At 41.2% G+C, this 13,540-nt stretch overlaps 1 protein-coding gene across 2 annotated transcripts in view; it reads left to right on the top strand.

Moving 5' to 3' along the window:
• The window catches only part of LOC115008088 (receptor-type tyrosine-protein phosphatase gamma-like), a 377,770-nt gene that overhangs the window by 309,972 nt on the left and 54,258 nt on the right, over window positions 1-13,540 (top strand). For both annotated transcript variants that reach the window (XM_029431375.1, XM_029431374.1), the window contains exon 8: window positions 2,560-2,758. In XM_029431375.1, coding sequence (XP_029287235.1) covers window positions 2,560-2,758 — 199 coding nt within the window. The remainder of the gene's footprint in view (window positions 1-2,559; window positions 2,759-13,540) is intronic.

Below are 13,540 nucleotides of genomic sequence, written 5' to 3'. Positions count from 1 at the left end.
CTGATTTGGTCTGTGGTTCTTTCTTTCTTGTAAAGTTGTTTGGTGAACTGGTGGAGAAGAGTTTTCCACAAGAATGGTTACATTAGGTTGAAGGAGAAGGCACGGAGTCACTTTTTAAGTCCCTTCAAAAGTCATTCACGCCTGATTTTGTTGTGGTTTAGCTTCTGTTTTTGATTTCCGAGCACCTGATTGTTGTACAGCACAAAGAAAGTCACAGGAATTTGCTGTCCTTGGACATCCCCTCAATGAGACATTTACCTTCCTGAAACTAAATCTGCCACTCAACACCCCCTCCCGCTTCCAACACTCTCTTGCACACAAGCTGTTTGTCTGTGTGCATTGCTTCCAAACACATTGTACAGAGTATCCATCTGCCAACACAGAGAGAAAGATGACACTTCAGTCACACAGTGCAAATCCATGTCTGGTTGCACGTCTTGCCACCCAGCACGCATTTGACAAATGGCAACATGCAGGAAGAGGCCAACTTCAACATCAACCCAAAGCAGTACAAAATGTTCACAGCTTGAAAACATGGCAGCCAAATTCATATTAAAACAACTTTGGGAACCGTTTCACTGTGTCAGATACTAAGTTTCACCAATCACAGCTACTGCAGTATACACATTTCTTCTTCTTAAAGCCACATCCCTCCAAAGGTACTTCCTAGTCTAACAAACACAACCAAGTATTCAGCCAAATCAAGCCGTCAAATGTAAAACGGCTTTGGCCCATACATCTTGATGTGCTTGATTTGGCTATGTTTTGGGGGTTGAGCCAGTTGTGTTAGCGAATCCGTTCGTTTTAGCTGCACGTGAAGTAGCTTTGGGCCGCAGGTGGCCCCCAGAATTAGCGTTAGAGTTCTTTGGATATTTCTGATTCACCAATCATCATGTGTCTAGCATGAGTTGGCAACTATATTTATTAGATCTAGACTGCTGATGGGCCAAGCTTTTTTGATTACTTTGGCATGGGCTCTTTCAGACGCAGTTTCTGCAAATAATATGACAACTTGATACTTGATTACTTGTTACAACTCTTTATTTTAATGTGCTTATTACAACAATGACTATTTCAAGGACTTGGACAACTCCAACACTATTTGTAGTGGCATTTGGAGTGTTCCTTTCCTGTGGAGGCTTTATGTCAGCCACAGACAACACAGCCTGAAAGACAGACTGGCAGTGCATGAATATGCAATCAGAACTCAAAAAAACGCAATTATCCTCTGGGACGGCACTTCAGAGATGCAGGCCACAAGGACCCACACTCACTGAAAGTTCATGTTTTTGAAGTAACAGGTCTGGGGATGGAAGGTGGCTGGATGGTTGCCAGTTGACAGATTTAAACATCTCCTCTGGTGAGAGACCTTTTGGATCAAAATCCTCAGGGCCACTTCACCCTCAGGTCTCGATCAGGAAAATGATTGTTCCTCTTTCCTGTGATTTAATTATCTGGTTTAAAGCCTAGAAATGTGACTTATTTTGGAAGCAGCTTATTAGATGTTCTGAATGATCTGAATATGCAAAAATCCATATTTTATATATTGTAGTATTTGTATTGTGTTTCTTCACCAGTTAATATGACTGCCTCTTCGTGTCTGTATCTTTGTTATATCCGTATGTCATTCCCTCCAATGACATACTGAGGCTTTGGCTTTGGACATTCTGATGAACCTGGTTTTAACCTCTCTTTAAGTTGTTTTGTTTGTTTTGTCTTCTGCTTTTATGTATATAATTTGTTTAGTCCATACACAACTAGAAATGTAAAAACGATATCTTAACAAAAGCAAGGAGCAGTGACTTCCTGGAGACGTTCATCCAGAACATAGTTAACTCCCCCTTAAACCACAAATTGTCATTTTTACATTTGACTGTTTACAGATAACTTTGGAGACAGCAAGCTAGCTGTTTTCACCCGCTTCCAGTCTCCATGCTAAGCTAAGCTAACAACCTCCTGGCTCTCACTCCACACTTGACCTGCATATATGAAATTGGTATCCATCCACTTGAGTCCTGGCAAGAAAGAGAATGAGACTATCAACATTTTGAATCCTTAATGCTGCTGGATAAATATTATTTTATGTGTAGCTTGGAATCATTTTTTTTATGTTGTTTATACTATTTAAGAAGTGTCCAAATTATATTTTTCACTGTATTTAGTATTTATTCATATTTTTGTATTGTTGTATAATTTCATACATTATTTAATATGTTCTTCAAATGTTGGGAATATTGTTCATGTGTTTCAAATATTCTCCTGAGATCTATCTTTTTATGCAAAGCCTTTGCTTTGCTGCAGCAGTGACCTAGTTTCCTCATGGGGATCATTAATGTTTAATCTTGTCTCAAACTTTATTTCAATTAGATGTCTGCATTGCATTCTCATAATGTATGTTTTGGAGTGAGTAAAAGTGTTTCTCACTGCTGTATAATGGATGCAAAACTCTACCATCTAAAAATCACCACAGGATGTGAGTTGTGCGTGGCTCTGACTGCTCTTGTGTTTTCTCTTCTCTCTCCATTCCTATCTCTGCCATGCTCGCTCTTCCCGCACCAGCTGGAAGCTTTCTACTCAATCTTTACCACAGAGCAACAGGACCATGTTAAATCAGTGGAGTATCTGCGCAGCAACTTTAGGCCCATCCAGAGATTGGACAACCGCCACATCTTCAAGTCAGCAGTCAAAGACGCCTGGCTGCCTGACCTGACTGACAGCAGCAGCAGCAGCGGGCCGTATGGCACGGAGGCTTCCAAAGGTATTGCCGCTGAGACTTTAAGGTTCAATTTATCATTAGGATCATAAATGTTTATTATAATAAAGATCAAAGTGTTGGGTCAAAGAAGAGCTTCTGTAACCCTAACAAAATAGTGTAAAACTGCACTAAAACTAACCTAAATCCTTCACAATTGTACTTAGATATTTTCCTTGTCAAACATGTTTGGTCAGTTCCTTTTAAAATTGATTGTAAAAGTTCAGCCGATGGCATGTTCAAAGGATGAAAGGGGTTCAGTTGTGATTAAAACAAAGCACAATTTGAATTAAAAAAAGATAAAAGACAAAAGAAAGCCATTTCATTTCATTATTTCATTATTTCATGATTTCATTATTTCATTATTTCATTATTTCATTATTTCATTATTTCATTATTTCATTATTTCATTATTTCATTATTTCATGATCATAATGAAAATGTTTAAGGAAATATAAGATACATTGTATGTCCATAATTTGAAATGTATTTATTTATTAGATTTATTTGATATTTTGAGTTCTAAAAGAAGGAACATTCACATCAAGGTTAAACACAATCTGTATGTGTCACAATCATGCATATTATATTACTGGTTTTAAGACTGCACATTGTTCATTTTATTCCTATCATATTTCAATGTGAAAATATGTTTAACTTCATCCACTAAGACACTCTCTTTGTGCTATCTCTTTTTCTACTCACTGATCTATATAGCATCATTAAAGTTTCCCCTCTTTTCTTTCTAAACTGCTAAAATATTTTCACATTTTTCCTGGATAGTGACATTTCTTAATGTTAATAAATGAGGGATATTCAGTGTTGCTCATAGGAGGAAACTAATTGTCTTCTCCTTGTGTGTGCATGTGTGCGTGTGTGCGTGCGTGTGTGTGTGTGTGTGTGTGTGTGTGTGTGTGTGGGGTCTGGGCTAGCTCTCTGTCATTTCACCAGCGAGCTGGGTAACTCCCCTAGCATAAGGCAGTGGGAGGCACACCAGCCGTCTTCAAACTCCTGCCTCATTACCACTCGAACAACACCACACATTGTGTGTGTGTGTGTGTGTGTGTGTGTGTGTGTGTGTGTGTGTGTGTGTGTGTGTGAGTGTGTGTGTGTGTGAACGCATGCATGTGTGTGAGTGTGCACGTGTTTCTCTGTGTATTTGTAAGTGTTCATGTGCGGCCTAGCATCTGCGCTGTGTCAACTGTCCTAGCAGGATTTGTCCCCTCCCTTCCCTCATACACACTTCCATATGGTCGACCAGGAGAGTGGTGCATCACCTCGAAGTACACACACACACACACACACACACACCATGTACTGTATATGTGAAGTATTGTTCTGGCACAGTGTGCTGCATACTCTTGCAGTATGTCCTTGAGCGCTGCAGTGGGACATGTTTGCTGTAAGCAGATCCATAAGGCTGGCAGAGGAAATGCAGAAGAGGCAGAGGAGGAGGAAGGACAGCTAGGGAAAAAGCAAAGAGGACAATTAGAGCTGTTAAAACATAGCTGAGTGGGCTAAGGATGGAACTCTGTGCATGTATGTGAGTGTTCACCTGGCCTGTACACCCTCTTTACTCCCCCACCTCACAACATACAATACACTGGTTCTGTTGTAAAATGGAAGTCTGCACAAAAACCTATATAGAAGCAGCTGAATCGCATGACTCATTTTCTTTGCAGTCCCCCTCCCTGTGCTAATGTATCCCATTGTATTGAGGCTCAGCCTGAACACCCTCCTTCTGCTAGTGATTGCTTCTCATCAGCAATGATGGTTCATTTACTTTTGTGTCTCTGAATGACTGGCAGCCTCACGATTAGTGAGACAGAGTGACAGATGCATTTAAAGAGAGGAATTGTGTTGTGCTGTTATTATAACAACAGCACAACATTTTGGGAAACATACTCGTCTTGTATTCTGAGGCAAATGAGTAACCAATGTGAGTTTAATCTCTGTGTGTCCAGTATAGAGAAAACTTTGTTTTGTGGGTAACCTATCGTAACATACTGAAGAACTGACTCTGAAAAAACAGATCATGCTTCTGGGATGTACTGCCCATATTGTGACATAAAGAAATCTACTACAGTATATATATTTCCCTTTATTATGGAAACAATTGATTGTGCGTGTTAACAAACAAAGGACTACAGCTCCCATCATTTATTTCCAACTTGGCAGTGTGCAGAGTACAGCTCAACCGTTGGTTTCCATGATAGCTTTATTATAATTCCCGTTCCCCAACTGTTTAAGTGAAATATCTACCTCCCTGTCCTGGCGGTGTTACAGACATCGTCAACTGAGGGTGAACAAGGTCTATCTGCACTTTGACGAGTTTTGAGAAAAACGCATTTGAAAATTCAACAGTTCATAACGTGGACACTATAAAACCAATTCCAACCAATTTTGGCATATCACATGCTACACACTAGGTAATGAAATGAAGACTATTTGGCCCAATTCAGTGCCTATTATCGGTAGAAACTAAACTAATTTTGCAGATAGACCTTTGTGGTTCCAAAATTGTTCGAAACCCAGAGTCCCAAGTCTATCTAACATTTCCCCACCTGAAAATTGAAAATGTAACACTCAACTGTATTTTATGCAACTTAGCTTCATTTTAAGCTCCACAAATGTTTACACAAGTTCCACGTGGCAGGAAACTTAAAAGTGAAAATTATATTTGCTAATAAATCTGAATTTTTAAGACTTTTTATTAAACTACTAATAATCTTAACTTGAACTACTATCTACTAGATTACATATAAAACAGTTGGCAGCAAAACGTTTTGAATAAGTTATTCCTGTGCTTAAAATGATCACGTGATTCATTTCCCGCCCTGCTATTGGTCAGCAGATAGACCTTTGTGATACTAAAACTATGCTTGAACATGTGGAGATAGACCTTTGTAGATCTCACTGACTCAGCAAATATATACAAAATCTGCATAAATTAGTGATGCAGATAGACCCTGTTAACTTTAAAGCCGTTTGAGACATAGACCTCAAATGTGTCCAATTTGTCAGATAAACCTTGTTCACCCTCAGTTGATGACATGTCTGCACTAGCTTTAAACTCTTTAAACCCACCGAGGTTGTACAGCATAATATCAAATGAACAACAATATTAGACAAGCCTTATCTATATACATGATGTGAGTAAATTATGTTCAAGGCTGAATTTTAATCTTTTTAATCTGGATTATTACTAAATTGATTTGCAAGGAGATTTTCTTACAGTATTTGAAAAGAACCCTGAAGTTCTAGTTTCACTTCAGCCTTCTATAATAAGACAGTTTTAGGATGTTCCTGAGTAAGAATAGTGGTTTCCCTATGTTTCCACTTTTGTTGCAGAGTAAGGCTAAACATGTCCTGGACCTATAACAGTACCGGCCAGGATTGCATGGATATTGATCTTTTCATTTGACTCTGGGTCAGACAGCAAACTAACATACTCCCACACTTTGTGTCCCTTCCTTTAAAAATAGATATAAACGTTCAGTCAAAGGCAAGATCAAGGTGCAAAAAAACAACAAGCAAAGCAGAACTCCAAGGCTGACAAAAGAGAGCGAAGGCATTTCGTACATTAGGTCTTCTTGACTTTTCATTTCTGCTCCTACAGCGTCTTTGCTTACTTCTGAAAAATGTTCTTACACTTGACTCTAAAAAGATATTTTTTTGCAAAAATGATGAAAAACTTGAAAGCAAAGATGACCTTTCTCTTCTCAAGTTCTTTAATTATTGACTGTGGAGCTTTCTAGTACATGAGCAGGGAGAAATAAAAACATACAATATATGAGAACCACATCTGTAATCCACTGTAAGGGCACTCTGACATTGTGAGAATGCATTCATTCAATTATAATAGAAACACACACTTTTAATAACTTACATGCACATCTAATGACATGTCTCTGAGAGGTTGTCAGATAAGGACTGTTATGAATTGTTGACATATTCCACAAGTAGGCCTTTTTGAAATGTTCAAGTATTTTAAGCGCTGGCATTGAAATATTGAAATTAGTCAAGTCAGCTACATCATCATACATTGTGTAAGTCCTGTTGCACAACTTGTAATGGAGCCAAAATAAGCGAAGAGGGAGCACAAGTTTAATGATCTTACACAAAATGTCAAAAAACATTGCTAATAATTAAAGATGAACTTTATAATATGGTAAATGGTAATTGTACTGCTTTTATACAGCACTTTATAATCTTTGTGATCACTCAAAGCACTTTACAACACATGTCAGCATTCACCCATTCACACACATTCACACAGAGTCAGAGGCTCCATACAAGGTGCACATCAGCTCGTCAGTAGGGATCACCATTCACACACTCACACACACATGTATATATATATATATATATATATATATATATATATATATATATATAATATGCTTGCACTTACTTGTATACTTTCATGAGAAGGGATGCAACAGTAAGCATTACATGTTCTTCTAAGCCTGTTCCCTCTGCACTGTGCATATGGTTGTAGAAACTGAGAGAACCTTTCCATTCTATTCTATTTAATAGGATTGTTCAGATTCCAAGCATACATACATACGTACTGTACATTTCTTCTGAAAAGTCCAGTCAAAATGGCACATCGGCGTATAAGATAGTTTAGTATCTCCTCTGCTCGACACTATAATCAAATCAAATGCATGGTACTCAGGATTGAATAAGTAATTAAAGGAATATGTTTAAACATTTGGGAAGTACCATATCTTAATGGTATCTTTAGAAGCTGCAGCCAGCAGCCGGTTAGCTTAGCTTAGCATGAAGACAGGAAACAGGAAGAGACCTTCCTCCGCTCCGTCAAAAGTCCACGTAACCGCATTTTATAAAGCTCACTAGTTAACATGTTATAACTTGTTTAAGTTATGGTTTAATCTATACAAAAACCAGTAGCACACAATCCCCAAATAATTTGTGTACTCTTCTTTGAGCAAGAAAGTCAAAAAGTGTATTTCCAAAAAGGCTGTAGTTTGCTTCATGCCTTGAAACCTTATAGCCAAATTAATATCAAACAAATATTCACATGTAATTTAGGTATGAAGTATAACATTGACACTAAAGTGCAATCTGAATGTACTTATTTTCCACCTCTCTGCACACTTTGTGTCTATTTTGATTTAGGTAAAGGTTCAAATGTCCACCAGCTCAATCAGATCCCTGCATAATATCACAATATATATAAGTGCTACAATATGCAAGTAGCAAGTGAGCGATGTAAGTGCCAGTCTAAATGCTACTTAATTAACAGTCCTTCATGCGTGAGGGGTTGCCTGTTATAAAACAATAACAGTGTTGGAGATGCACAGCACTCACATTAGTTGGACAGTGAATAGATAAAAACTTCCCATACAGCAGCATGGAGCTCCTTGTTATACATATAAGAAACTTGTATTCCTACAACCTGACTTTTATTTTCAAGTCCAATATTACACATGTTTTTATTATTACTAAATGTTAATCACTAAATGTTCATATCTGGAGACACAACACTGTTACACACAGTTTGAAGCAGGCTGTCTTTCTTCCCTGTTTTACTTCCTTACCATCTTCTTTAACGGATGACTGCCTTGCACGGTGCTTAATATTAGCACTTACAGTTGGAGTTGTTGTGTACTGCTTAAGGGCACCTCAGGGAACTGAAGAATAAAAATAAATTGAAAGTGGCAAACAAGTCCTTCCCAACTGTGCTTTAACTCTACTACGGGTTTTGGCTGCTCATGAACTGCATACACATTTATCTATATACAACTAATAACAGTGGAAAGAAGGATTTGGCACCAGCCCCTTTATTACAGACCCTATTGGTGCATGTCTAATAGCAGTGAGGCCTGTATAGTATCGTGACTTCCCACCAAATCCTTCCAAGTGCAAAGCCCCGCAGACCGACCCACAATCAACACCCAGTCATCGATCAACTGTGGTCAACATGCTGCAGGGCCAAAGACGTCCTTTCCTCCTCCAAATGGCCTCTCACAGACTTATGATAGAGAGAGAGAGAGAGAGAGGGAGAGAGAGAGAGAGAGAGAGAGAGAGAGGGAGAGAGAGGGAGAGAGAGAGAGAGAGAGAGAGAGAGAGAGAGAGAGAGAGAGAGAGAGATGTCCTGTGTGGGTTTTACCTGTGTCAGACACCCCCTCTACCCATGTTCGGTTCTGTGTGATTGGGCCCTATACTCTCCATCACTCACTGCCATCCAGACCTCTCCCCTGTGTGTGTGTGTGTGTGTGTGTGTGTGTGTGTGTGTGTGTGTGTGTGTGTGTGTGTGTGTGTGTGTGTGATGGCCCGCTTATCTTTGATGAAAGCTGTAAGAGGGTCTCTTCATCACCCTGCCAGCCACACTGGGCTACAAAGCCCTTCCAGTTGTGTTACACACAGGGAAAATCAGTTAGTCAGGCCCAATAGACCTTTCTCATGATGGACAAATAACTTGTCATATCAGCAAAAGCGTAGGTGCATTAACAATAACATTAACAATGGCTCTGTTCTTTTAAAGGGACCTATACCTGGGAGAAAGCATGCAGGCTGTTCTCATACACTGTTAGTATGTATACCACACCACCCACATTATCAATCTGAATTCAATCAATCAAGAGCCAAAACACGTGACGTAGTATAAAGAGCTACAAAGCTAAAAGAGACCACTGTGTGTGTCCTGCGTGACACAGATGTAAGTAATGCCACCTCAGTAACCTAACCGAGTAGTTGTGTTGCCTCCACACGTTCTGCACTGTAGTGACATTCAGTTGTTGGACATTGGTGGGAAAATGCACAAAAAATAACCAAATCATTTTTTCGTAAGATATCATATGAACCTTTTTATAAGGATACGTTGACAATAGCATGACCCACAACTTATTTGAGGGTCATCCAGTCAATGTAATCTGCAGTATCATCATATTATTGAAATGTTTTTTACAAAAAAAAAGGATTAGCAGCTTTTTGTCTAGGAAAGTTATTATGTACGCTCAGTGGCTTATTTAGCCTATTTTTAAACTTAAATTCACTTAGTGACTGTAGACACACACACACACACACACACACACACACACACACACACACACACACACAAACACACACATATGCATGGACGTCTGGGCCCAGGTTGATATAATCTGTTAAATAAGTTTTTCCCTGCATAGAGGTCATTCACTGCTTGACTTCCAAATGATGTCTGTGTATCTGCATGTGTGTGTTCTACTTTGTGATTGTGTGTGCTTTTGTGTGTGTGTGACTAATGGCTTTAGTAATGCTAAGCCACATGGGGCTTGACTGCAGGTTATGAATAGAAAAACTCCACTGCAGCTCTTTATGAGCAAGCTAATCAATTTGGTTCCACTAGGCACGTGAGCCCTATTCTCAATCAAGCCATGTTCATCATCGAATTACCTTATTCATTTGCATAATATGATAGAGTGTTTGGAATAATCATTATGTGCATTGTTCAATGGTAATATGCTACTCCCTCTTTTCCATCAGTGAGTAGTGTAATGAATTGCTGCTTAACACAGCTACACTTCAGATATGCTGCCCAAAGTATGTGGACATTCCACCAGTATCTGATAAAAACTTGTCATTCCATTCCTCTGCTGCTATACCGACCTCCTCTCTTGTTCGAAAGAACGTCCACCAGACTTTGGAACATGCAGGGATTTGCTTCTATTGCCACCAGAGCATTCATGAGGTCAAACACTAATATTGAGTAATAAGGCCTGACTCACAGTTGGCATTCCAGTTCATCCCAAAAGTATTGGATGGGGTTGAGGTCAGGGCTCTGTGCAGACTTTTCAAGTTCTTCCTCAGCAAGCTGGGAAAACCATTTCTTCATGGACGTGAGTTTGAAAAGGGCCTTCGGTAACCTTTAGGTTGTCTGAACTATCAGTGTATACTGTAGCATTAAGATTTCCCTTCAGTGGAATTGAGGCCGAGTCTAAATCATGAAAAACAGCCTCAGAGCAAAACAAGGGAAGTTCACATACATTTGGCCATATACAAGTCTACTGCCAAATGCTCATACAAATAAGAATAGTACTGTACATTCTCATATACAAGCTGGCCTATTCAACTAATGCTAGTGTGGCCAGCCAGCATCAAAAAGAGCCAGTAGTAAAACATTGAGAGGGTGAAATTGCCTTTACTCTTATAGCGTACATGTAAAATGTAATATATATTATAGTAGATATTTCTACAGCTCTAATTCCATCAGTTCAACAGAGTCATACACACAACTCTGCTTCTTCAGGTGCCTTTGTAACACTGGAACTGTTTTCATTCTATATTTAATCCTCGTCTCTCCTAGTTTGCCTTGTTTTTGAGAACTGAACAGAATACTTCCTGCAGAAGTGTCACATCAGCAGCTCACCAGGGATGATGCCCTTTTCATGTGAAATATCTGCAAAGAAAGTGTCAAGTTTCACTGTTATCTTAACACCAATTGCAAAATGGAAGCAAAGTTGGAAATGCTTAACGAAGGAAAACAGCATTTGTGTTAATGAAAATACCTCCAGAGCAGCATAGGGGTGAGTGCACCATGTTGATATCCTGATTAAATGAGTCTGTGGACATGTATGACACATTTAAGAATCAGATAAAGTTTGCATGAGTGGCATCCACAGCAAATTAAAACGTAAGCAGATCAGAAAAACAAGAAGCCATGGACAACTTATACAGGGGGAGCGTCTTCTTTTAACCTCTTTCCGTATTTGTTTCAATACCTCAAATCAATTACTCCATAGTGTCCCATATGATCAGAAATCTCACTGGTCAAAAAGAGACATCTAGTGGTCATTAGCAGCCAGTGCAGAGCTGGCCCTATCAGAATAAACGGAGGGTTGGTATGCAAGAGTGTGTATTGTTAAATTCATGCTACAACACACATGTTTATGTGCTTCCCTTCATATCTGCCACTGCCAGATATTTGAAAACAGAGCAGTTGGATGCATTTAGCCTGAAGGCGACTATATATGAATGTATGTGTTATTGGACTCTTTAGACAAAATTAGCTTGTGTGTGTGTGTGTGTGTGTGTGTGTGTGTGTGTGTGTGTGTGTGTGTGGATGACTCAGAGTGTCTCACAGCAATGTTTATAACACATCTTGAATACAACACATGCTCACATATCACTCTCTCTCTCTCTCTCTCTCTCTCTCTCTCTCCTCTCTCTATCCTCTCTCTCTCTCTCCTCTCTCCCTCTCTCCCTCTCTCTCTCTCTCTCTCTCTCTCCTCTCTCTCTCCTCTCTCCCTCTCTCTCTCTCTCTCTCTCTCTCTCTCTCTCTCTCTCTCTCTCTCTCTCTCTCTCCTCTCTCTCTCTCAGTCTCTGTCTCTGTCTCTGTCTCTGTGTCTATCTCTCTGCATCGAAAAACAAGCATCCATCCATCCATCGTCTACCGCTTATCCGGGATCGGGTCGCGGGGGCAGCAGCTCCAGTAAGGAACCCCAATCTTCCCTTCTCCGGGCCACATCCTCCAGCTCCGACTGGGGGATCCTGAGGCGTTCCCAGGCCAGAGAGGAGATATAATCTCTCCACCGAGTCCTGGGTCTTCCCCGGGGTCTCCTCCCAGCTGGACGTGCCTGGAACACCTCCCTAGGGAGGCGCCCAGGTGGCATCCTTACTAGATGCCCGAACCACCTCAACTGGCTCCTTTCAACGTAAAGGAGCAGCGGCTCTACTCCGAGTCTCTCACGGATCTCTAAGGGAGACGCCAGCCACCCGTCTGAGAAAACCCATTTCGGCCGCTTGTACCCGTGATCTCGTTCTTTCGGTCATGACCCAGCCTTCATGACCATAGGTGAGGGTAGGAACGAAGATCGACCGGTAGATTGAGAGCTTTGCCTTCTGGCTCAGCTCTCTTTTCGTCACAACGGTGCGGTAAAGTGACTGTAATACCGCCCCCGCTGCTCCGATTCTCCGGCCAATCTCTCGCTCCATTGTCCCCTCACTCGCAAACAAGACCCCGAGGTACTTGAACTCCTTCACTTGGGGTAATGGCTCATTCCCTACCCGGAGTAGGCAATCCACCGGTTTCCTGCTGAGAGCCATGGCCTCAGATTTGGAGGTGCTGATCCTCATCCCAACCGCTGCACACTCGGCTGCGAACCGATCCAGTGACTGTTGAAGGTCACAGACGGATGATGCCATAAGGACCATATTATCTGCAAAGAGCAGCGATGAGATCCTCAGGTCACCGAACTGCAACCCCTCTCCTCCACGACTACGCCTCGATATCCTATCCATGAAAATCACGAACAGGATTGGTGATAAAGCGCAGCCCTGGCGGAGGCCAACATTCACTGGAAACGAGTCCGACTTACTGCCGAGTATCCGGACACAACTCTCGCTTTGGGCGTACAGGGATTGGATGGCCCTCAAAAGTGACCCCCTCACCCCATACTCCCGCAGCACCTCCCACAGTATCACCCAGGGGACCCGGTCATACGCCTTCTCCAGATCCACAAAACACATGTAGACCGGATGGGCGTACTCCCAAGCCCCCTCCAGGATCCTTGCGAGAGTGAAGAGTTGGTCCGTTGTTCCACGACCAGGACGGAATCCGCATTGTTCCTCTTCAATCAGAGGTTCGACTACCGGCCGATAACCTTCTCAGTTGAAGTCAGCAGGGTCCCACCCTTGCTGTACACAGCTTGGATGGTTCCTCGCTTCCCCCTCCTGAGGTGCCGGATGGTTTTCCAGAAGCACCTTGGTGAAAGTCCTTCTCCGAACTTCTCCCACACCCGCTGCTTTGCCTCTGACACGGCAGAAGCTGCCGCCCTT

The sequence above is a fragment of the Cottoperca gobio genome, chromosome 5 (assembly GCF_900634415.1).
Source record: "Cottoperca gobio chromosome 5, fCotGob3.1, whole genome shotgun sequence".
Lineage (NCBI taxonomy): Eukaryota > Metazoa > Chordata > Actinopteri > Perciformes > Bovichtidae > Cottoperca > Cottoperca gobio.
The sequence above is the reverse complement of the archived record's forward strand: the minus strand, read 5'-3'. Positions and strand labels throughout refer to the sequence as shown.